At 51.0% G+C, this 25,359-nt stretch overlaps 1 protein-coding gene across 2 annotated transcripts in view; it reads left to right on the top strand.

Moving 5' to 3' along the window:
- The window catches only part of CTIF (cap binding complex dependent translation initiation factor), a 231,181-nt gene that overhangs the window by 63,750 nt on the left and 142,072 nt on the right, over window positions 1-25,359 (top strand). For both annotated transcript variants that reach the window (XM_065890337.1, XM_065890336.1), the window contains exon 6: window positions 25,174-25,250. In XM_065890337.1, the coding sequence (XP_065746409.1) occupies window positions 25,174-25,250 (77 nt within the window). The remainder of the gene's footprint in view (window positions 1-25,173; window positions 25,251-25,359) is intronic.

Here is a 25,359-nt window from a genome sequence, read left to right as displayed (position 1 = left end):
AGAAGGCTCTTCTGTCGTGTCCTCTGGACGCCCCACGTCAGCAGCCGCATTGCGTCCCCTTGCTGGTCTCTGTTCTGTGCTATCGGGCAGGCCTGGGAGGCCCTTTTTAGCCCTGAAAGATGGCTTTTCAGAAAGTGTACATGGACCAGCCCTGCCACTAGCCAGCACAGCTACTCTATGCAAATTAGAGAGCGGTGTTCCTTCCTCTACACGTGCCAAAGCCTCTGCCTGAAATTATCAGAATGCCTCAAATCCATGAGACCGAGAGGACCATCCCGGAGGTGTGCGGAGCTCACGTAAAGCACAGCTGTTCCTCGTTTTAAGCAAATTTCAGACCCAGAAGCTTGAGTTGAATACCCAAGCCATTCATTCATTCCATAGAAAGCCAGACTTTGAGTTTAGAACATTTCCAGCTAAAGGGAACCTTCCTTGGAGAGAAATATCTTAACAGTGGAGAAGGTGAAGTGACCCTTTCTACTTCCTCAGGAGGAAGGAGTCGTGGCCGTCGAATGTTCTAGAATGTTATAGTATTAGTCCTGAAAGGAGCCTTCTGGTCATCTAGCCCAGCTCCTTTCATTTTGCCGCTGGGAAAATTGAGGCCCAGACAGACATCCCTGCTCTGAGCACAGGGCTGTGCTCCGCCACAGTAAAGAGGAGATGAGGGCTTCCCTGGTGGCGCGGTGATTGAGCGTCCGCCTGCTGATGCAGGGGACACGGGTTCGTGCCCCGGTCCGGGAAGATCCCACATGCCGCGGAGCGGCTAGGCTTGTGAGCCATGGCCGCTGAGCCTGCGCGTCCGGAGCCTGTGCTCCGCAAAGGGAGAGGCCCCAACAGTGAGAGGCCCGTGTACCGCAAATAAAAAAAAAAGACAGATGAGCTGAATTCTAGAAGCTGTTGTGAGTCAAGGGTCCCCGTACCTGGGAGAGAGAGTCCTGCAGACCAGGAGGGACTGGCTGCAGAGGTGATTTTGCAGAGAAGGAAAGCTGCTGCCAGGTCCCCCAAATTCTTCTGAGCCCTGAGCAGGGCCCTAGTGGAACACCTTGTTCACCTGCTCTGGCCAGAGGTCAGCCACTCAGCACGAAGATTCTGCTCATGGAAATGTTAGTAAGATTTGATCATGTCAATAGTATGTGATTCCTTTTAAGGAATTCATTGCAAAGCCCCTCAGCAAAGTTGGCCATAAGAAGCAGACATTCGGACAGCAGAATCTTCATAGTGCTGGCCTGTTCACCCCACCCGGCCTGGCCAGGGCATGGTGACTGGTCAGGGACTGCTCACACGAGGGGCGGTTGTCCGTCTCCCACCTGTCCCGATGCGTGCGCACGCACACACACACACAGTATTCTCAACACGCTAAAAATGTTGGGAACAATTCTTTCCAGTACTTGACCTTTAGGGCAGCTCAGTGGCCTCTGGGTCATTATTTTGCTTCAAAGTGCACCCTTCAGGTCAAAACAGAAACATTTGCTTGGCAAGAAAAAAGAAGATGTTCCTTTCTGTGGCCTTTCCTGGCGGCAAGAAAAGGGACATTGTTCCAGTAGGCTGGTGTGTGGTGTGGTCAAGGAAGTGCATCACACCCCCTCAGAGAGGTCTTTTCAGGACACCCCAAAGGGCGGCAACACCGGTGGCTGTCTGCGTGGCTTATGCTGGCCGGTCAGGTTGGGCAGGATGTCCATGCACTGGAGGAGGAAACCTGACCGGTGGAAGATAGAGGGTCAGGCAAACCGATCCAGTGGACAGGGGGCCAGGGAGGAACCTTGCTGGGTCACTGGGGAAACTGGGCAGCGGCACCTCTCTGTGTTGCAAGAAGAGATGACTCAAAGACGTGGGAGCAAAGAATCAAAAGTTAGTCACGAAGAAGAACGTCGTCTTCCTTCAGTCCTAGCATTGGTGGTGTGAAACTGCAGCTCCCTCTCCGGAAAGCTGAAAAGACCTTATTTCCAGGTCTCTGAAATGAGGTGCTGCATCCCCCCTCTCAGTCCTTGCTGCATGTTAGAATCAGTTGGGGAGCTCTTAAAACATACCCATGCCTGGACCCACCACAGACAAATCAGAATCTCTGGGTGGTGGGTCCTGGGCATCAGTCATTTTTACAGCTCCCTGGGTAAATCTAACATGCCACCAGCTAGAGGGTCTGTGCCCTTAGGTATTGAGGATTGATTCCATTTCCCCATCCTGTAAGGTGTTTGCATCATAGAAAAGCAAGGGGTGAGCCAGGACTGGATCCAAACTTATAAAACCTCTGTCTTCTTGATATTAATCACTCAGGCTTGCATAATACTCGTTCATTTTCTGTCTGTCCTGTGAGGATGTAGGAATTCTCCAGAGCAGGGACTGTGTCTTATTTGCAGTTGTATTTCTCACAGACGATGCTCTATCCCCGACTCCCACCCCATCCTTCACCGAAACCAGTCCATTTTAGTCTTAAATGTTTGTAGACTCTCCTCTCCCATCCCTCTGCCATGTCGCTAATTCCTATATTGGCCACTGTCGTGTCTTGACAATTGTGATAGCCTCCCTAAATCCATCCCCTTCGTTACCTCAGCATGATCTAAAGTCCACAGGTCTAGCTACTTTACTACGTGCTTAAGCCTTTCCCTGCCTTCCCATCACACGGAGGATCAAGCTCCCTCTGTGCAAGGCCTCCCCAGTCCAGCTCTCCTTTCAGCCTCGGATCCCACATTGTCCCCACCATGCACTCTATGTAACAGCCATGCTGGACTCATTCTGGGGTCCCGGATGTGGACGGACCAGCCCCCGTCTTCACCTGGCGGACCTGTCATGAGCCCATGCCTGGCATGGGGATTGGCAGTGGTAAGTAGGCCGTGAACAGGTAGTGAACCCCTCACTGCAGCCCTGGTGCACACCACATCATGCACAGGACATCCTCCAGGAGTCAACATGGGGTTCTGCCCCACCCCCTCCAAGCTGGATGACCTAGACCAAGTACCCTGACTTCTCTGTTTCCTCGTATCCAGACTGGGGATAATAAGATCTACGCCCTGCCATTACCATCTCGGAAGTCTGTCGTGGGAATTAAGCACAGTGGTCGCTGAGGAGGGACTTTGAAAACTGTGAGGCCCCAGTCAGATCTAAGGGCTTCCACGAGAGCCTCAGGAAGTAGGTGTTGCATATGGCAGCTCCCTGGGGCCCGCTGTGCACGTGCTCCTCGTGAGCAGGGCAGCGTGGAGATGGCGACACCGGCCCGTTCCCTCAGTGTTTTTATAAAGGGAATCGGGTGAAGGAAATGTCTCGGAATAGACAATCTTCCTAAACTCCCCCAAAATAACTTCAGTGGAAACAATTGTGGTAACGTCCACTCTGCAGTTATTGTTTCAGTCCACTGCAATGGGAACAACCTCCCGGCCTCTTCAACTCAACTGGGAATCAGCTGGACTTCCAGGGGCCTGGAAACAAAGGGTTGTGCCCAAGGGCCTCTCTGGGTCTTCGTGGCCCACTGAAGCTGAGGACAATCCCAGGGTCTGTGTACACTGTTGCTCTTCCTCTCGGCTTCCCTTGGGGAGGTTTGTTTGCTAGAGACTTTCATGTTTTCCCATAGGTAACTTTTTGGGGGGCATTACCTAAAGAGTTTATGATGACAGTGCTAGAGGCTGTAGCTTTCCCCACGGTTAGATAGCCTGGTGTCCCGGACCTGAGACCTCAGAATGCTCAGTGGCTTTTGCTCACCCCCACCAATCACCTGCCTCCTCCGAAAGGTCTTTCTCAAGCTCCATCCTTTCCCCGGTCACGCGTGCTGCTCTCCCCAGCTCCCTGTCTGGTCTTCCTGCCTCTCTGCTTGCTTCTCTTACTGGTCTGTCTCTTCAAAGACATTGTCCGAGCCCCTCTGCCCAGCCCCCTCTCCTCTCACCTCCCTCCCCAACTCCAGAGGCAACACGCGGCTCTCCACTGGCCCATGAGACAAAATCTGAAGCCCTCTGCAGGGCGTCCAGAGTCTCTGGAATCTTCCCTCACAACCTCGTCCATTCTAGTCATCCACCACCTTCCTGGAAAATTGTTGCCCCCAATTTTCCAGGACAGCCTTATTTTCTTGGCATTTTATCCTTTAAAAACCCTCAGCCTGTTAATTATGTGACTAAATGTGATTTACTTTTCTACTTTTTTTTTTTTTTTTTTTTTTGCGTTATGCGTGCCTCTCACTGTTGTGGCCTCTCCCATTGCGGAGCACAGGCTCTGGACTCGCAGGCTCAGCGGCCATGGCTCACGGGCCCAGCCGCTCTGCGACATGTGGGATCTTCCCGGACCGGGGCACGAACCCGTGTCCCCTGCATCGGCAGGCGGACTCTCAACCACTGCGCCACCAGGGAAGCCCTACTTTTCTACTTTTATTAAAAAGAAAACAAAAACGTTTTGACCCCTTCTCCTTACTTCTGGCTCACCATGCGTACAGACCAGCTTCCTCCTCGCCTCTGTGCGCTGGGTCCTGCCTACCATCCCTCTGCCTCTAATTCCCCTGTCCTACGGCATCTCTTGTTGCTCCCTTCCTCTAAGAAGTGTTCCCTGGTTACTGTAGGGGGCGGTCTAGAGCTGGTTCTTTCTCGGAACAGGGTTCCCTGCAGCAGCTTCTTGAACTTCATGTGCAAACAGCACGCGGATCCGGTTCACGTGCAGGTTCTGATTCAGTAGGACTGGGGTGAGACTCGAGTTCCCGCATTCCTAACCAGCTCCCAGCTGATGATGATGTTGTTTTTCCATGGACCACACTTGGAGTAGCGGGACCTTATAACCATGGTTCCCAAATTTTGCCGCACAGTGGCATCCCCAGAGGGTTTTAAAAGATACCCGTGCCCAGTCTTCTACCCTCAGATACCCTGATTTTATTGGCATGGGGCACATCCCAGGCACTGGGATTTTTTTAAATCTCTTCAGGTGATTGTGTGTAGTGAAGTGTGGGAACCACTGCCTTATTACGTGGCGCGAATATGGCTAAGCCTATTGTAAGTTTCATCTGTGTTTACCTTGTCTCCTTCACAGACTATGGTCCTTCTAAGGCAGGACTCAGTGACCTCTTTTTTTTTTTTCTTTTTGAGGGTTGATTGATTGACTGATGATTGAATATTAGGCCATTAGGGGTTTCTTTTTTTTTGATGATTAACCAGTGTTCCTAGAGCACATATTGCCAGTAGGGAATCATGCTAGATGTCAAGAGGGAAACAAAAATAAGAAGGTCGTGGATCTTGCAAAGCATGGTGAAATCTACACAACGCCAGCCTTGGCGGAGGGTGACTGCCTGGGTGGTGTGATTTCAAGGGTCCTGGACATGTCTCCTTCCCCACCCCCCACCCCCAATCCCCATCCCCGAGGGGAAAAAACAAGCTTTACCTCCCTGGCTCGCTTATTCTAAAAACACTAACGCTGATTTTTTGTTTCCCTTTTGGTCTAAGGCAGTGGTTGTCAACCTGACCATCCTTTAGAATTACCGAGAGAGCTTTAAAATCCCCACTGCCTGGGCTGTGCCCTGACCACGTGCATCAGAACCTCTGGAGTGACACGTGGGCATCAGGAGTTTTACATCTCCCCAGGGCTGTCAATGATACTCCAGGGCTGAGAGCCACCGACCCAGGGTTTTTATTGATTGAAATGTAGATACAATCCATTTATCCTCGTCTGGGGGATTGAGTTTGTCAGAGCCTTCCCCGAAAGCAGGTTCTGATAGCAGTAGGGGAGAGAATGTGAGGATGGGCACCCATCAAACACAAGAAATCACCACTGCGTCATGGGAAGGGCCCAGAGAGGGAAGACACACTGCTGCAAAATGCACTTGGCATCCCAACATTTCTCTAGAGCAAGGTTGCCAAGTCATGGCCTGTGGGCCAAATCCAGCCCCCCCCCCACCCATTTTTATCAATAAAGTTTTATTGGAACACTGCCACACTTCGATGGCTGCTTCTACAGTACATGGCAGAGCTGAATAGTTGTGACAGAGACCATATGGCCTGCAGAGCCTAAAATAGTTACAACCTGGCTCTTCACAGAAAAAGTTTGCCAACCCCTGCTCTGGAGAGTTGACCCTGCATGTCCTCCCTTGCTGCAGTTTACACATTAACACAAACGCTGGGAATTTAAAAAACCACTTCTTAGACTCTTTGTAATTTTGTGGTTGCTTATAAAGCAGGGCAGAGTGTCCCGATAGATGTGTTGAGAATAAGTCCTAGTTGGGCTAACATATGGCTCTGTGCTCTCAGCCTTGGGGTGACGGGCCTTGGGTGGCCAGTGCTACAGGCTGCCACCCTCTGGCCCCAAGCAGCCTCTTAGGGTTACCCCAGTGGGCCATACAGATGTCGCTGTGCTCCCGATGGGCTGTGAGGTGAGAGGGCCGGGAAGCCCCACGTCAAAACTTGATAGATTTAAGAGGTTGGACAGACTGAGCTGGGGAGGGACTGCAGGAGGGCAGAAGCTCTGGAGATGGAGAGAGGGAGAGGATTAGCCCTGTGCTTGACCAGAGCCCACGCTTCAAACTCCTGTGTCCAGGATCTCGCGTTCCCCTCCTTTCCTTCTTCAGCCACCACTGTGCCCCTGAAAGTAGGTCAAATCACTGTCTGCTACAGAGGCACGGAGGGAAAGAGGTACCAACTAGGTCATCAGAGCTGCTGGTGCCTGGTGAGCCGGCCGAAACCAATGGCTGCCCAATTTAAGACAACCCATAAAGACTCTTTTATGTGGCAGGGCGTCCTTAATGGCCCACATCCACCCAGCAAAAGGTCAGCCCTGCTTTCTGGGAATGGAACAAGTAATTGAATTTCTGAAATAGTCCATTTCCTGTAGTCAGAGCGAGGTATAACCTGTGTCCTTAAAGGATTCACTTAAAAAATTAATAAGTTGCAGACAATTATTTATTTTACCAAAGATATTTCCCGTAGGACTTATACTCTCCTAGTATAGTTAAAACACAATTCTACACAGAAAATTTTTTGCATGCCGGCAGGTGTTTAGGAACTCATTTCTATCTACTGATTTCCCATCTTTCCTAATTGGAAACTTCCATAAGACCATGTTCCTTAGACTTTATAATTTTTGACAACACACTTGTCAAGGAGGTCCATTATTTTCGCACGATACTGATCATATTAATATTTAGCTTGGAAGTATTGCTTTTAGTGACTTCATTTAGAAAGAGAGAGAGGGAAGAAGCAAGGTACCCCAGCAGAGCCCACTGACGGCCACCCTGTGAATTTATATCTGACGCCGCGCTGGTCTGCAGAGTGAATCCAGGGAAGACCATGAGTAGGCCAGTCCCTTCCATGGCTTGTTGAAAGCCGTGCTCTTGATTCTTTCATACACTTTCTTATTCCATCAGCCAATGCGTGCTGAGTACCTGCTCTGTGATGTCTCTCTGTACAGTCGGTGGCACCTGGGGGTCTATTGCCTGAGACTGCAACCCCCAACTTCTGGATCAGCCCGACAACCATCGGCTGTGGTTGGCGCCAGGTCTCAGATCTGCAGCTCTTACGGGCATTGTGTTACGGTTCCACCCCAAGCCTCTGAGTTAATGTCCCGGCTCTACCACACACTCGCTGTATTTCGTTAGGTCTGCTATTAAATCTCTTTAATCTATTCCATCCTCCTTTTCCTCTCCTGTAGAGAATGGATAATAATAGTACCTCCCTCTCAGGGTTGTGGTGAGGTTTAAATTAGTTAATACCTGTGAAACTCTGAGCTCTGCCTGCCTCCGTAAGTGATAGACGCTGTTATTATCATTATCACAGCTCGCGATCCTCGCAGGTACAGTTTAGGTCCTTCTGTGGTAAGAAGACTTCTTGAATACCTTCCAGGAAAATGGAGTCGCTCACTCAGTGGAAGGGTGTATATTTCTCAGGCAGGACTGGAGAGGAAGGAGAGACTTCGTGGGCTAGCTTCCCCCCATTGTTGGGCCTGCTCATCCGCATGGGGCTCAGCCCAAGGATGCCCTCACCTTGCCTTTGCCATCTCACTCTTTGTCTTCTTGCCACCCTGAGCTGACCTAGGAGGGAGCCAGTAGAACCTGTTGCAAACAGCCAAGGAGTGTAAAGGCAGGCTTTCCCTCAAGTCCAAGCTATCTCCCACACGCGTTCTCCCCTTCCCCTCCTCCCTGACCATCGATGTCGTCGGACACGTGGAAGATTCTCGCTGTGCATCTACAACACATAAGTTGCTGTTTTGGAGGTGAAACTAAAGGCTCTGACAAGGAAGGTAGGACCCTGAGGCCTCCCACGGGGTCTCCTGGCGTTTGCCTGGGCTGAGGTCACGGCTGTCTTTCAGAATTCCCCTTCACCCCCAGTGCTTTCACCCCAGGCAAAGAGCACAGATCCAGGGCAGAAAGCAGTGACCGCGCCCAGGAGTGGCCATTGAGTGGCATTCCCTGTCACTGCATGGCCCCCACTCATGGTCTGGGCCAGCCTACCTCAAAAGTGCAGGAGAAGCTTTGTCTTGAGTCCTTCAGGAGACCAGGCCTACCTCCTTGGACCCGGTCAACCCCCTGTCCCAGCAGAGTAGAACTCCTGGTCTCAGCTCCCTGGTCTCTGTTACTCGTGTGACCCCTCCAGGCCACATTCCTCCCCTGGTACTACTGACCCCTCTCAGCCTGTCTGGCCTCAGCTCTGAGGACCTAGGGTACACTTAAGCCCTTCTCTCTGTGCGCTGGTCTGGGCACGGGCACTTTCCTCTTGGGTCCAGCGAACTTGTATTCCAGGACTGGCCAGATGTGTTCCTATATGTCATCTCATTTGATTTCCAGAGCCTCGTTTAATCCTCATGACGGAAGCAGGTTGAAGTTCTCCCTTTCAGAGCAGAGGAGGCTGAGGCTCAGCGAGGGGAAGTGAGCAGCCCTCCCGCCTGGCTGGACCTGCCTCTGGCCTTGCACACAGGGATGGCTCGGCAGCAGTGAGACACTTGTCACAAACTAGGGTGCCCGTGGAGTTGATTGGACCCCAAGCATCCACAGTGTTCTTGTTCTAGCGCAGGCCAGGCAATGGCCACTGTGGTCCTCGGAGAGCTTTGCAGTGGAACTGGGGACTGGGGGATCCAGATCCTCATACCTTTTCCATTCAGCTGAAGGACAGTTGCAGTCGCTGAGCAATGGGCCTCGTGGTTACAGGTCGAGGGCCCGTGAGGCGATGGAGCATCGTGGCTTCTTGCAACACGGGAGATTTTGCCTGGTTGATGGCCACAGTCTGTAGGCCCCAGGCCCCTTGGGTCTCCCGTGAATGCTGTTGGTCACCAGTGGGTAGAATGGGGATGGGCCACTTCTGGTCCATCCAGGGTTGTCAATCATCTTAACTTTTCATCCAACAAGCAGTTATGGAGGACTGTGGTATCTAAGGCACAGTGGGACCTATGGAAGTGAAGCAAGCATGGCCCGTGAGCCCCCGGAAGTTAACAGCATGGTGGAGGAGGCAAGCTTGCGAGCAGCTACCTAGTCTATTTAGACACCAGGCTGGCGTGCTAAGAAGAGTTTGTCCGATGCGCTCTGTGACCACATGAGTTAATTCACATGGTAATTTGCATCAGTGTTGTAGGGCAGGGGCGTTTATGCCAACAGCAGAGGCTGGACAGGATTTCAGGGCTGAACAAAAGTGGGGAAGATGTTCCAGGCAGAAGGAAAAGCGGGGATGAGGAATGTGTGTTCGGGGGCGGGGTGGCAGGCACATGGGGGCAGGGAGGAGAGGATGGCCCTAGAGCGACCCCCAGGGCAGGAACCCGGGTCCCCTGGCCCCCTGGCCCCCAGCCCAGTGCTTCTTCTGCTGTGTTTCCATAAATAGAAGCGTAAAGCAGTTCTTGAGCCGGTGGGGAGGGGCAGGGTAGTAATTAAAACTTTTCCTCCACCTAGGGCCCTGAGCTCTGACATAGGGGATGGGGCAGTAAGAGCCTGAAGAATCACTTCCTCCACGTAAGAGACTGGAAAGGCTGTGGTGCAGCCATGAATACTGGTCACCCAGACCCCAGCCCCAGATCTGACCCCTTGGGCCTAGCTGTGCACACTGACCTTCCTGGTCAAGCTGGGGTGAGCACAGAGCCCGAGCTGGGTGACCGTGCAGGGCAACTCGAAGGTCAACATCGTGGGAAACTGCGCCATCCTAAAAAAAAGAAAAGAAAGAAATTAAGAAAGGTGCAAAACTTACCCCTGAAAAGCTTGGGGATAAAGGGGGCAGCAGGTGCACCGGCTTTCCTGGCCTCTTCTGTTGCGGCAGCTGGGCGGTCCAGCAGACAAGGGCTACCATTCTGAAACCTCCTGTCGCAGGAAGCAGCCTAGCACAAGCTGAGCAGGGGAGGCCCAGCCACTGGCAAAGGACTCGCTCCCATATGTTCTGGCAGCTTCAGCGTTAGGACGTGAGGGCTGTATGGTTATCGGTCAATAAGTGGGCAGTAAACTAATTGTATTGCATTTGTGTCAGCGGCCCAAGGAGGGTAGGATGGTGGCCCAGGATGAGGAGGATCAGTGAGCAAATGACCAAAAATCCCATGTTCTCTTTGAAAACAAAACCGAACAAAAACTGGTTATGGCTTGAATAAATACCATTAGCAAGAAGGGAAAGGGTTTGGATTACATGAGGACCTGACTTTCATACCAGGACGGCAGTGGTCGCTGCTGAGGTCCATGGCTTAGGCCAACACAGGTGAGCCAGAGGTTCTCCCACCGGTCTTTGCAAAATGAGGAAAATGGTGAGTTCACATTTTGCGTGGGGATTAGGCTCAAATGAAAGGGATCACTTATAAACAAAATTACTCCTGAAATAAAATAAAATTCAAAAATTCAAGAAAAAAAAGATTACTCCTGAAAACCCCTTAAAATGCCCATGAAGTTCAGAATACTTGGTTTTGGAGTAGGTAACATTGCTGTGCAACATTACCTGCGTGTAAATGTATATGTGCGCTCTATTGTAAAGAGTACATGAACCCCGTATAGTAGTTCAATTTTCTTTCTAAGCACATGTCGGTGAATTTGAGTGAGGTAGACAGAGCACCCGACTGAGACTCCATGTAAAGGGCATCCTACAGGAGGGCGTAGTGACTTTTACACGGAGCTGAAGTTAATCCACGTAAAGGCCCAGCTTTTATTTTAAAGTTTTGTCCTCTGTGAAATGATGGTGGCAGTGGGTGGGATGTCATTAGGCAGAGTAAAAAGTAGCAACTGTCCATTCTGATATTTAAACTTCACTGGTTTATGATATTCACAATGTTGGTTTCAGCCTTGAATCTCTCTAGATCTGTCCACCTGGTTGTTCTAGTTTGGCTCAAATGTCACTCTCTCAGGCCATTTCTGATCCTCCAGTGGAAAGCATTACCCTCTTCATTTCTTTTCCCGGCACACCTGTCTCTTTCTTTTTAGTTGCATCCTGTTGACTGTCACGTACCCCTTGTAGAGTGGAAGCCCATATCTGTGGCTTAGTCACCATGGTAGATCAGCTCCTGGCACGTTGGAAGCCTCAGTGAGGATGAGCCGGGTGAATGAATGAAAGCATGGTCGGTTCCTCCAGGGGGGACCACGTTTTCCCCTCCTGTCTCTCTAGGGGTTAATGCCGTGCCTGCCCCTGTGGGTTCTCCCTGCTTGTCTCTATCATGGCTCAGCCTCTGTGATACCCTGTGAGCTGTCCGGTGCCCGGAAGCCCCAGCCAGGCTGCCCTGACTCAGTGTTCCACTCAGTATTTCTCTCGAGTTGGGAGCAGCTCACTTTCAGAGGATGCGGCCCCTGCCTTGGGTGTTCAGGGTACGGGGGTGATGTCCTGCCTGGAGTAGGTTCCCAAGAAGGCCTGCCGCTCTGGGAGATAGGCCCTGCCCTTGCCCTTCAGAACCTCCGGAAGGTCCTTCTCTTCTTGCCCCCCTCCTCCTGGGCTCCCGTGATGAGATGAAAGAGGGATAAGCAGTGTCCAGACGGGGCCGGGAGCGGGCAGGGGTAGAATAACTGCATGGAGGAGGCTGAGGTGACAGCAAGCCGCACTTTTGTCCCCTGAGGATGTTCTGGACACAGCTGGGGGGCTCAGGAAGTGGTTGGTTGGTGGACACAGGGTGACCTCATTCTAGCACAGCGTTACTGGGGCTTTGGGCTGCGGCTTCCATCTTGAGGGACGTGGATGGAAAGTTAGAAAGTCTCAGGGGCAGCAGGGGCTCCGGGTGCAGATGGGGGGCCCTTGGGCCTGGGATTTCACAGACTGTGCCCTGAAAAGGAAGAGAGCCATGGGGGCGTGTGCAGAGGATGCGGGGAAGGATGGGCAGTTGGGAAACCTCCTGTGCTACCTGTCCTCATACGTCACATAATCTCATTTAATCCTCCTGATGGTCCGCTGAAATTGGCATAATTCTTTATTATTGCCATTTTATGGAAGAGGAAAATAGAAGCATAAGTAGGGTAGCTATCTATCCAGGCTCCCACAGTAGGTGGCAGTGATGGTATTTAAAACCAAACCAATTGACTCCGATCCCTGCTGGGCAGCCCCGAATCTGCATTGCTTAAAGCACCTGAGGCTGGCTCTGCAAACACTGGGACAGGGGCCCTACTGCTCATAGGTGCTCCTTCGTCAAGGCCTCTTTCCCTGTCCCCCCGTGTCCCTGGACCAGCCAGCTTTGGCCCACCAGTGCAGGGGCAGGAGAACGATGAACCCGTTCACTCACACAAGGCCTTGGAGGCATCCCCCGCACAGTGGAACTCGGCTTGGGATCTCAGCCTCTCTGGTAGAGGTGTTTGGGACAGGGGTCCCTGCCCAGGGCCCACAGAGGCCCTTACACTTACCGTTACCTGACTACTACCAGTTTGTATACTGAGCCACACCAGAGCATGTTCAGGAGAGGCAAGAGCAAAGCCATTAAAACATGTCTTCTAGCAACTTCTGCTGGGGCCCTTGCCTTTCTGGTTCTGCTTCTGTTAACTTCAGAGCCTTCCGGTAGCTCAGAGGGCAGCCTCGGTCATCCCTTCCTCCACGGGTTCCTTGCACCCTGGGTGTCTGCGTGACTTCCCTGAAGTAGTAAAATCACATGTGTATCTGTTCTTCCAGCAGCCTGTGGACTTCTTTGGGACACAGGCAGAGTCTGGTTTTTCTATGTCCGTGACACGCAGTGTGGTCACAGAACGCAGTGGGCATCTTCTAAGCGTTGTAGGGTCATCACTCCTCTTCCAGAATCCATTGTTGCTTCTGTCCCCAAGATGGTCTCTGAACCTCCCCAAGTACATAAAACTCTTCACAAATTGCCTACCTCACAAAGACTCTGCCTCCCTCTTAGAGACCAGAGCACGAATATTACTTTGTCTTCTCTTTTTTTTTTTTTTTTTAAAGAAGGAAGAGATCTTCATTTGAATAGACTAGGTTTATTTTTTTTAATTTTTTTATTTTTTTTGCGGTACGCGAGCCTCTCACTGCTGTGGCCTCTCCCGTTGTGAAGCATAGGCTCCCGACACGCAGGCTTAGCGGCTATGGCTCACGGGCCCAGCCACTCTGCGGCATGTGGGATCCCCCCGGACAGGGGCATGAACCCGCGTCCCCTGCATCGGCAGGCGGACTCGCAACCACTGTGCCACCAGGGTAGCCCACTTTGTCTTCTCTTGAGTTTGCTTTATGGGCTTTTCCAGGATCTGGGTCGTACGTCTGTCATGGATACACCATTCAGTTAGAGACTAGAATTCAGGCCACGTGTGTCCAGTCGTGCCCAGGCAACTTTCCCGGAGGCTGCAGAGCAGACCCTGTGTCTTTCCTGTGGCCACTTGTACCTCTTGCCTTTCTAGATCATCTCCCTCCCTCTGGTCTGTAGCAGCAGGAAGCTGTTACCTTTTTCAGGTCTGCAGCCTTCCCAGGACCCCCAGCAAAAGCCGCTTCGTCAACAAAGTGGAGAGCATCTGTCTGCCCCCATTCCATTCTCATGTGGCTGTCCCTGTGTCATCGTGAGCCCAGGGGGCCTGCCTCCAGGACTCCTTCTGGACTCTTGGTCCTGGGCTTGTCACCTGGATGAGGCCCTGAGCCACTTGGTCTCATATGGTGTTCGACACAGAGAGAGTTATAGTCACGCTCCAATAGCCCTCCCTATACACACACACACACACACACACGCACACACACACACACACACACACACACACACACCCATCATAGGACTACACTGGTTGCAAAAGGGAAACTTTTTTTAAAATTTTTATTTATTTTTTTATACAGCAGGTTCTTATTAGTTATCCATTTTATACACATCAGTGCATACACGTCAATCCCAATCGCCCAGTTCATCACAGCACCACCCCCACCCCCTGCCGCTTTCGCCCCTTGGTGTCCATACGTTTGTTCTCTACATCTGTGTCTCTATTTCTGCCCTGCAAACCAGTTCATCTGTACCATTTTCTAGGTTCCACATATATGCATTAATGTATGATATTTGTTTCTCTCTCTCTGACTTACTTTACTCTGTATGACGGTCTCTAGATCCATCCACGTCTCTACAAATGACCCAATTTCGTTCCTTTTTATGGCTGAGTAATATTCCATTGTATATATGTACCACATCTTCTTTATCCATTCGTCTGTCGATGGACACTTAGGTAGCTTCCATGACCTGGCTATTGTAAATAGTGCTGCAGTGAACATTGGGGTGCATGTGTCTTTCTGAATTACGGTTTTCTCTGGGTGTATGCCCAGTAGTGGGATTGCTGGGTCGTATGCTAGTACTATTTTTAGTTTTTTACGGAACCTCCATACTGTTCTGCATAGTGGCTGTATCAATTTACATTCCCACCAACAGTGCAGGAGGGTTCCCTTTTCTCCACACCCTCTCCAGCATTTGTTGTTTGGAGATTTTTTGATGCTGTCCATTCTGACTGGTGGGAGGTGATACCTCATTGTAGTTTTGATTGGCATTTCTCTAATAATTAGTGATGTTGAGCAGCTTTTCATGTGCTTCTTGGCCATCTGTATGTCTTCTTTGGAGAAATGTCTAGGTCTTCTGCCCATTTTTGGATTGGGTTGTTTGTTTTTTTAATATTGAGCTGCATGAACTGTTTATATATTTTGGAGATTAATCCTTTGTCCGATGATTAGTTTGCAAATATTTTCTCCTATTCTGAGGGTTGTCTTTTCGTCTTGTTTATGGTTTCCTTTGCTGTGCAAAAGCTTTTAAGTTTCATTAGGTCCCATTTGTTTATTTTTGTTTTTATTTCCATTACTCTAGGAGGTGGATCAAAAAATATCTTGCTGTGATTTATGTCAAAGAGTGTTCTTTCTATGTTTTCCTCTAAGAATTTTATAGTGCCCGGTCTTACATTTAGGTCTCTAATCCATTTTGAGTTTATTTTTGTGTATGGTGTTAGGGAGTGTTCTGATTTCATTCTTTTACACGGAGCTGTCCAGTTTCCCAGCACCACTTATTGAAGAGACTGTCTTTTCTCCATTGTATATCCTTGCCTCCTTTGTCACAGATTAGTTGACCAAAGGTGCATGGGTTTATCTCTGGGCTTTCTATCTTGTTCCATTGATCTATATTTCTGTTTTTGTGCCAGTACCATACTGTCTTGATTACTGTAGCTTTGTAGTATAGTCTGAAGTCAGGGAGCCTGATGCCTCCAGCTCCATTTTTTTCCCTCAAGACTGCTTCGGCTATTAGGGGTCTTTTGTGTCTCCATACAAATTTTAAGATTTTTTTCTTCTAGTTCTGTAAAAAATGCCATCGGTAATTTGATAGGGATTGCATTGAATCTGTAGATTGCTTTGGGTAGTATAGTCGTTTTCACAAAGTTGACTCTTCCAATCCAAGAACATGGTATATCTCTCCATCTGTGTCATCTGACAGTGGTTGAAAAAGCAGCACTTTAGTAATTGTTTCCTTTACATTTTACACAATGTAACATAAAAACAATTTTCTAAAATTTTTCTATTGGTTTGTAGTCCTGTCCTTTGTACCAATGTTCTAGCTTATTTTTTTCTGTTTACTCAGAAATTATCAAGTCAGTGTCTTCCGTATTTGACATTGCTCAGTGGATCGTTTCCTGACATGGCTACCAGCGGGAGAGGGCAGGGACAGTCGTGTTTTGCTTTCCAAGATTTCATGGATATACTAAGAACAACCGTAACAATACCTAAAGTTGTTATCATGCTGAATTATTTAGGACTCTTTGGGTTGCAAGTGACAGAACCCCAACTCAAAATATATTTAAAGATAAAAAGGGTAACTGATTGGCTCATGAAATCAAAGGAAGACAAGCAGTCATGACACAGGAGGCAGGAAAAGCAAGTGTTTTCATCCACATTTTCCACAAGAAGGAGGAGAGGGCTGGGTGAGATAACTGCCCAGTGGTATCCAAGTTTGGCAACAGAGCTGGGGCCCAGGTTGCCTAAAGGCTGTGTGGGTTTATTTGTCAAGATTCTTGGCTGTTACAGTGAGAAACCCAACTTGAAGGAAAAAGGAGGGATGGGCTTTATTAGTTTAGTGCACCCAAGGAAGGCCACATGCCAGCGACCTGGTCTCTGTAACCACGCTACAGTGCAGGCACAGACCCCTGCGTGCTGGATAAATGCTGTGGGCTCGCACCCCAAAGGCTGCCACAGGCAAGATATTCATGTGCAGTAGACCCCACTAAACCCTGGCCAGAGAGCCTCAGTTGGGCTCCGTTTCTGGAAGAATGTCCAGTTCTTGTGTAGCCAGCATCCAGCCTTTCAGAATGGGTGGCGGCTATGTTCACAGTCCAGGGTGTGAGTGGGGGACAGGGGTGGAGACAGCGGGTGATGTTGGTGGCTCAGAGGCAGCCTCTGCATCTCTGCCCCGTCTACCTTTATGTTCGTTTCTATATTGGGACTCCAGCTGAGGTATTGTTCTTAAAAGGGTCTCTGCTGATTAAAAAAAATAAATTAAAAGAAAAGGTAGAAAATCACGGATTTAAACATGTTTTAGCCTCCCGCCTCCCACCTTTCTTTCTGAAACAGGTCGGCTTCTCTGAATAGCTGTGCAGCCTTGAGATTCCAGGAATTTTAGAAACATTACCTGTTTGTTTCAGCTTGGACGTGACCCACACATCCTGCCCACGTGGAGCTTGGTAGGATAACTTCTTAGAAGCTATGAAAAAACATGACCCTAGCAAGAGGAAGGCTCCATGGTCGAGACAAACTCATTGTCAGAGGAGCTGTACTTGGTATTTTTATGGCCCCTTAAGTTGCCAAGTGCTATGTTTCCTTCACACCGTCGGCCCTCGGGATGTCTACCCATGTCGAGCCGGAGACAGGGACCTGGGGAGTCCCAGCCGGCTTGGCCTGAGTCTGTCCTGCCTCTGGGGGCACCAGCTCCCTGGGATCGCCCAGTGGGCACGGCAGAACCAACATCCAGTTCTTTTGAGTCACGGTTCCTGGGGTCCTCCACTCTGGGCCATCTGGAATTTTCTGGAGAGAAAGAAGTCATCAGTTTCCATGTGTTTCAAAGCATCCTTGGGAGTGACAGGTAGGGCCAATACGCAAGCTTGTGAAGAAGAGGAGAGAGGCTGTGGTTTCCAAGAGACCAGGTGGGGAGTCGGTATCCAGGAGAGATGGGGGCAGACGGGCAGGTCGCTGGAGAGGGTACAGCTGGGGCCACAGGGCTTACCCGTCAGGAGACTGGTGTGTGTGGGAAAAGGCAGCTAATGTGTGGAAAAGAACCAGGCTCCAGGTGTCCTGGCGGTGGAGTCTTGTGATCCTGTGTTTATTTCTGGTTGGAGTCACCTGGAGCACAGCTTTCCACGCCCCGCTTAGAACCTCCCGCTGTTGCCTCACCTGGGCCGGGATCCGCAGCCTTCCCTTCCAGCGCCAGCATTTCCCAGCCGCATCACCTCCTGCTGAAGGCCCGTCCAGGTCTACCGCAGTCTGGGGGTCTTCACACAACAGGAGGAAGGCTCTCTTGTATTTGTGTAACGCACTCTCTCTTTGCAAAGAGCTGGTATGTGAGAAAGAGAGTAGGCCTGTGAGATAGTTAGGCCTGGATGATTTCTATCAGACCCAGGTCCAAGGCCAGTGGTCAGAGGTCACAGGTCACGGGAATGTCAGGAGAATCTCCCTTGGAAGGAAAGTGGGCCTGGGGTTCCATGAAACTGCCGGCCGTGGGACTGAGCTCTGTGGGGCACTTCTAAACCTCATCCCGCAAGATTGAAGGGGAACCAGGCAGAGCAGTAGCCAGGGGCCCTGACCCCACCAACCTGGGGAGTGAAGGGCAGGGTAAGCTTGGTGTCATGAGCACCACCCCCTAGAGAGAGGGGAGCGGAGGCCTGCCGAAGGGGCCGTGGCCAGGGTCATCGCAGAGGTCACAGTGAGCACACACGGGCACGCACTCTGCAGGGCAGACATGGGATGGCATCTGAGCCAGCGCCCAGGGACACCAGCTCTCCATCCTCACGCCTGGTGGGCGGCACCATGGACAGAAATGGGGCCGTCCAACGGTGGCTCCAGTACCGGGCGGAGCTTGCGCTGAGCCACTTCCTCACTTGCTGGGACCCAGAATGCATGGCCCGGCACCATGGGATCAGAGGTGGGGCAGGAGATGCCCTCTCATGCCCCCAGTGGTTCCACCTCCACATCTCTGCCCTGGTACTGCAGGCTGAGTGACATCACAGTTGGGAGCGTGAGCCTTGGAGGCAGCAGGTACAGCCTACTGCCAACTGGTTGGGTGGCCCTGAGGAACTTCCTGGACCTTATTGAGCCCCTCCTTCCTCCTTGGTAAAAACAGGCTGCCAACACGGTGAAATTACCTGGTGAGCACATAACTTTCACAAATGCAACTCCATTTTGGCAAAGGAAATCCAGTTAGAAAAATGACCTTTTTTAAACCACAAATGATTTTGCCTACTCTTCGACCTGTATTCGTCTCGTCTCCTGGCCCGGGAAGGGGGGCCGGGGGGGCGGGGGCAGGGTGCTGCCATAACAAAGTGCCAACATGCTGTTGGCTTAGAACAAGAGCGATTTATTATCTCCTACTTTTGGGTGCTGGAGCCACCATCAACTAGGTGGCTTAAAGCAACAGAGATTTACAGTCTCACAGTTCTAAAGGCTAGAAGTCAGAAGTCAAGGTGTCAGCAGGGCCACGCTCCCTCTGGAGGCTCTAGGGAAGAATCCTTTCTTGCGTCTCCTGGCTTCTGGTGGCTGCCAGCAATCCTCGCTGTTCCTTGGCTTGAAGCTGCCTCCCTCCAAACATAGCTTCCATGTTCACATAGCCTTCTTCCCTCTGTCTCTGTCCAAATTTCCTTCTTCTTATAAGGACACCAGTCATTGGATTTAGGACCACCCTAATTTTGTATGACCTCGCCTTAACTCCATCATATCTGCCAAGATCCTGTTTCCAGATAAGGTCGCATTCACCTGTACCCAGGGTTAAGACTCCAAGTGATCTTTTGGGGGCACACAATTCTACCCACTGTGGGGGTGAAGACACCGCACACGACACTGTGGTCAGGAGCCCCCACCCTGGCCCTCGGAGCACCTGGTGCCTCTGTCTCCTCCTGTAGGGCCAGCGTGTCTCCACACAATCCACCTATGACCCTGGCGTGTGTTGTCCCGCAGGTGGACGTTGTAACGTACCTTCTTCTTCTCCCTTGTGCTCCTGTCAGCCCGTTAGCACTCAGCTCAGGTACCATCCTGGCGAGGGACTCCCTGACCCTTCTCCAAGCAAAGGTCCTCAGGGCTGCCAGAGGCATCTACACAACGTCTACCGTGACGCACGGCGTGCGTCAGCTCGCTTATTTGTGTTCCCCTGAGCTCCTAGGGCTGGGACTGGGTCTCTTCATTCTGGTATTCCCATCTGATGCACCTGGCACATAGTAGGCCTTGAGAGCTGCTTGGGTAAAGAAGAAACAAGGATGGACAGACGGGTGGATGGATGGCAAGTAGTGGACAGCTCTCCCCTGACCACCGCCACAGCTGCTGCTCTCAGCCCTTCGTCCTGCCTCTTCTGCTCGATAGCATTTTTCATCTTTGATCATATCATCCGTTTGCCATCTCTCTCCTTTCACTAGAATATGTGCTCTGTAAAAACCAGCATTTTGCCTATTGCTCTTTCACTACTGTGTCTGCAGTGTCTAAGACGACAGTATTTATAGGATGGGCGGTTGGGTGGATGGATGGATGGATGGGTAGATGGGGGAAGGGTGGATGGTGGGGCGGGTGGGGAAGTGTGGAGGGATGGGGGGAGGGGAGCCTGTGGCTCAGTGGACGTGCATCACTCTTACCACAGAGGCAGCAGGTCTCAGCGCCACCCGGCACACACGCCGCCTTGCTCAGCATGCTTACGTTGCCCTCCCTCCCCAGACCCAAGATATGTTTGTTGGTAGCTGTCATCTCAGAGGAGATGCCAGTCTGCGGTCAGCAGCTCTGCCGCAGCTGCCTTTAATCCCCCAGAAATACCTGCCGTCCCAGGTGGTGAGGTATTAGCTTCAGCCTGCCCTGGAGTGGGCAGATTTTACGTGACGGGTTTCAGCAACCAGAGCAGTAACACGCTGCCCGTGGTGCCGCATCTTAGACCCGTGCTGACCTCCGGGACGGGAGAGAGAGAGACTGAGAGAGAGAGAGAGAGTGTGTGTGTTTCACGTGTCCTCTGCCCAAGCTGCACGCAGAAGGAGTATTATCTTCCCTCCCTCCCAGGAGAGGCTTGTTTTATATAATCTACTTGTCTCCCAGGCCCACTTAGTTATTGAAAGTGGTCAGAGGTTAGACAGAGGGGCACTGCAACCAGGTCTCAGAGCTAAAGGGAGAAGGGTTCCCATGCAGAGAGGCAGAGGAAGAGCAGGCAGGGCCTGGGTGGTCCAGGGTGATGCTAGAGGTTCACCTGACTCCGGCTGAGGAAACACACAAACCAGCTGGTAAACCAGAGGCTGGTGGGGCTCTTGTTTATTTGGGGGGAGGGGGGATGCTCGTACCTGGACTGACGTCCAGATGGGGCTCTTTCAAAACATAGAATGGAAGAATTTATTGAGTAAAGAAATAGAGCAAAGACTACTGTATACTCTTTTTTTTAGTTCTGTGACATTTTATTTTATTTCGTATATGTAACATGAGATCCACCCTCTTAAAAATATTTGTTTGGTTTTGTTTTTTTATACTGTATACTCTTAAACGATCATTCTGACAAGCCTGATAAATTTCCCATTCTCCACTCAAAAGGTACATCCTATCTAAAAAGCAGGGAGGGGGTCTCTGGTCTAAAGCCAGAACCCCATCTTCCCTGGCCGGGCCTGGAAATACCAACTCACGTGCCTCTCCAGACTCCTTATTAGTCACTCTCATCGTTGAACGCCTCTTGCCTACACGTGCCACCCTCTCCAGCCCTTTCGTAGGAACCATGTTTTAGGGCAGCTGCTTTCTGTAGAGTAATTGAGTGAGAGGGGGGCAGAGTGTTCACCGTGGCTGGATTTTTTTTTTTTTTCAAAACACTTGCTATCGCCTCTACCTGGAATATTTTTCCCGCCTTTTAAAAATTGAGATATAAATTACATGCCATAAAATTCACCCTTTAAAATATATGAGTAAATGGTTTTTAGTATCTTTATGAGATTGAGCAATAATTACCACTGTCCAATTCCAGAATATTTTCATTATCCCCAGAAGAAGCCTGGAGCCCATTGCCAGCCACTCCCCATTCTTTCACTCCCCAGGCGCTGACAACCTCTCATCTACTTTCCGTCTCTGCAGATTTGCCATTTCTGGACATTTCATAAAAATGAAATCAGGGCTTCCCTGGTGGCGCAGTGGTTGAGAGTCCGCCTGCCGATGCAGGGGACACGGGTTCGTGCCCCGGTCCGGGAAGATCCCACATGCCGTGGAGCGGCTGGGCCCATGAACCATGGCCGCTGAGCCTGCGCGTCTGGAGCCTGTGCTCCGCAACGGGAGAGACCACGACAGTGAGAGGCCCGCGTACCGCAAAAAAAAAAAAAAAAAAAAAAAATGAAATCGAACCATATGTGGTCTTTGATTGATTCACCCATGCTGTAGCATGTACCAGAACTCCCTCTCTTTTGATAGCCATGTACTCCTCCATTGTATCCAAACATCAGTTATTGGACATTTGGGTTGTGTCCATTCTTGGCTATTATGAATACTGCTGCTATGAACATTCATGTACAAGCCTCATCTCCCACCAATGGCTTTAAAGCACTTTTGCCAGCCTAGGTCAGCAGCTAATCTGATGACAGATCGTAGCCAAGCACAGAGTTTCTCCTTCTGTCTTCCTCTTTTGGCCTCATATTTGGCCCCAAATGCCCTTGTTTTGGGGGAAGTGTGGGCAGCATCTTGAGTTGTGTGTGTCACATGGTACCACCACCAGCTTGAGTTTGAAGAACTAAGTGGCTAATTGAAGAGGGTCCTCCAGTAAAGCTTGTATAAATACAGTAAAGCTTGTATAAATACATTTTATACAAGACCGTCTGAAAGTTCTACATAAGTGCCCCAGGGAAGGTGGCATTCATTCATGTATTCACCATGGTGCCAGTAGGCTGGGGCCCCAGGTGATCTTGTGGGTGGGACCAGTCCTCTGTAGCACCAGCCTGGGTTATTCCTGGGGACGGAAGACCTTCGAGGTGCAAGGCTTTGTTCTGTCACCTTTGTCACTTTGTTCAGCTGATTTCTGGCCTCCCACTGGGGTCTGCCAGCCTCAGGCCATAGAGAACACAGGCAGAACTCCTCCATCCTTCCCCAGAACACCACCTGGTCACCAGGCTCTCTGCTAATTCCCTCCACCTTCCCTAACCCGAGCTTCCTACACCCTCCTCCCCTGCAAACCAACTCCACTGGACTCTCTGCCAAGACTGGGGGCCCCATGAGGAGAGGGGCCAGAGCAGCCTTGCTTGTCCTGGCGCACTCGGCCCTGAGCAGAATGTCACGATGATGGGAGAAATCCTGCTGCCGCCCGTGTTGATGATGATGGTGACGACGCCAACGATGGCAGTGACAACACCAGAGAGACTTGCTGAGGTGTGCTGCATGCCAGGCACTGTTCTACGTTCTTTACATGCTTATCAACACATTTAACCCTCACAGGGACCCCAGGAGGCTATTATTATCTCCATTTTACAGGTGTGGAAACTGAGGCACATAGAGGTTAGGTCACCTGTTCAAAGTCACATAGCCATCAAGAGAAAGAGCCAGGAGCTGACAGTTCACAGTGTGGCTCCAGACCCCAGGCTTTTAACTACGATGATATTTTATATATGTACATACATATGTAGTAATTTGGAGGCGATAGATGGATGGACACAGCGGTCAGAGCAGTGGCTTCATTAGAAACCCTGAGGGGTCGCGCATACCCCTGGGCCACACTGAGTCCTGGCAGAGAGCTGGGACTCCATGCCGAGGCTGGGTCACCAGGGCAGCTCCCCTCTGATGCAGCCGTGTGGCCGGGAGGAGGGAGTGGGCAGGCCAGGATGCAGGTCAGAGCCCAGGACTCCGGGGCCCAGACAGGGGAGGCTGGCACCTTCTGAGCTCGTGGAAGGCCAAGTGTCCCGACAGCTCCCTCGGCCCGGCCTCAGAGCTCAGCTCCCGATCCAGGCTCGGCTTCCTTCCATTGTCTCCACGGGGCACGCCCAGTGTGTTCCTGTGGTGACCTGAGGCCGGAGGGAGGGAAGGGGCCAGCCCGGAGCTGGGTGAGGGTGGGAGAGGGGAAATGAGAGGGGAAGACTTGCTGTTTTTCCTTGTTTGTGTTTTGTATTAAAGAAAGCAAATAATATCCTTTGAGAAAACCATTAAACAAAGCACATCCTAAGGCAGCAGAGGCCCATTGTGCCTGCCCGAGCCAGAACTCATTCATGCCTTCTTGGTCGGATTGTTGGAACCAAGAGACAGGGTGTGAGGGAGGGACTGACAATATAAATAATATAAATTAAATTAAATTAAGTTTGAAACGTGCCCTTCCCTCCCTGGACTCAATAGGAGTCTCGGCCAAGCGTCTGAAACGCCAAGGTCCCCGTGTCCTCCTGAGCCTGTTGTCCTCCCCGTGCCCGCCCCAGGAAGCACCTCAAGACTGGCCGGCTGCCCATGTCCAGGGCTGCCTAGCCCCGTGGTTGGGGGCTAAGCCCTGAGAAGGCAGCCCAGCAGGACGCTCCGCTAGGAGCCCAGATACAGAGGGCTGCATGTGCCCTTGCCATGGAGGGGGCCTGGGCTTCTGTCTCCCTGTCTAAAGTGCGTGGGGGGCGGGTGCTAAATGGGCTCTCACTGTGCCCTCTCCAGCACACTGGGCCCTGTCACACCCTCTGACCCTGGGCACACCCAGGGCCTTGTGGGCGGCATGGGGGCCATGCTCAGGCTGTGGACTCTGCATCAGGACCCATACCCAGATGTCCCAGGCCCAAGCCAGGCCTCCAGGCCTAAGACCCTCAACCCCTCCCACCCCATCCCAGCCTGCCCATAATGGAATGGCAGTGCTTACCCATGTCCCACCAGGACACACTTTTCTGCGGGGAGGGAAATGGTAAGAAGAGAGCTGGCCATCAGCCCAACTTCTGCAAATAATTCCGCCTGTGGCCCGGCATCTGCAAGATCAACCCTGCATTATGAATAGAGGGTCTCTCTCCGACCTTGGTATAAATATATACATAGTTGTCATCATGATGACAATATGCAAAAGACCATCTTTAGGATTTTCCCCAGTTAAAAGTTTAAAAAAGCATTTAGCTATTTGCATGTTTCCTCTAAATATACCCCAGGAGTATAAGTAACAAAGATCTTGGGTAAAAATTGCATGAGGCATCCTGGACTAGTGTATGAGGAGACCTGGGTCCTGGCACATTCCCTCTGCATGAGGCTCAGGATTTGCAAGGAGGCTGCATCTCCTTGGTCCTCTCAACAGCTCAGAGAAGATATTAACATTCCCATCGTGTTAGGAAGCTTGACGTTAGAGGGCTAACTTGTCCTCCGTCAGCCAGTGATTCCAGGATCTCATTCTCTGCTGGACCTTGAACTGGCTCATCCACCTCTCTGGACCTGAGTGTTCTCATCTGTAATTTGAGTGACTGGATATGACAAATTCTAGGGACCCCTTTGTGTCCCTACTGTTCTTTGGTTCTGTAATTCCAGCATTATCACCAGGTGGGAAACTCATTAACTCTGGTGTTTTCCATTTTTCAGCCTGGATTTGGTGGTCAGAGTCTAGCCTTTCCAAACTCTAGATTTTGTTTGGTCATAGGTGTTGTTGTAGTTAGTTCAGACCCAGAAGTTCTTTGCTTTCTTCCAGAAGATTTACTGACAATCCTCTCTTCCTCCCCCAAACACACAGGGCTACCACCCGATGCCCCATGAGGTGGAGATTGCTCACACGAAGAAGCTGTTCCGGAGGAGAAGAAATGACCGAAGGTAGGAGACTCTCCGTCGCCAGCTTTGGGTTTTCTCCGCCTCTGCCGGCCCTTCTGGAGCTACAGTCCTGTCCTGTGTTTGGCTTTTCCTGGTCATCAGCCGATGTGGC

The sequence above is a fragment of the Phocoena phocoena genome, chromosome 13, assembly GCF_963924675.1.
Source record: "Phocoena phocoena chromosome 13, mPhoPho1.1, whole genome shotgun sequence".
Lineage (NCBI taxonomy): Eukaryota > Metazoa > Chordata > Mammalia > Artiodactyla > Phocoenidae > Phocoena > Phocoena phocoena.
The sequence above is the reverse complement of the archived record's forward strand: the minus strand, read 5'-3'. Positions and strand labels throughout refer to the sequence as shown.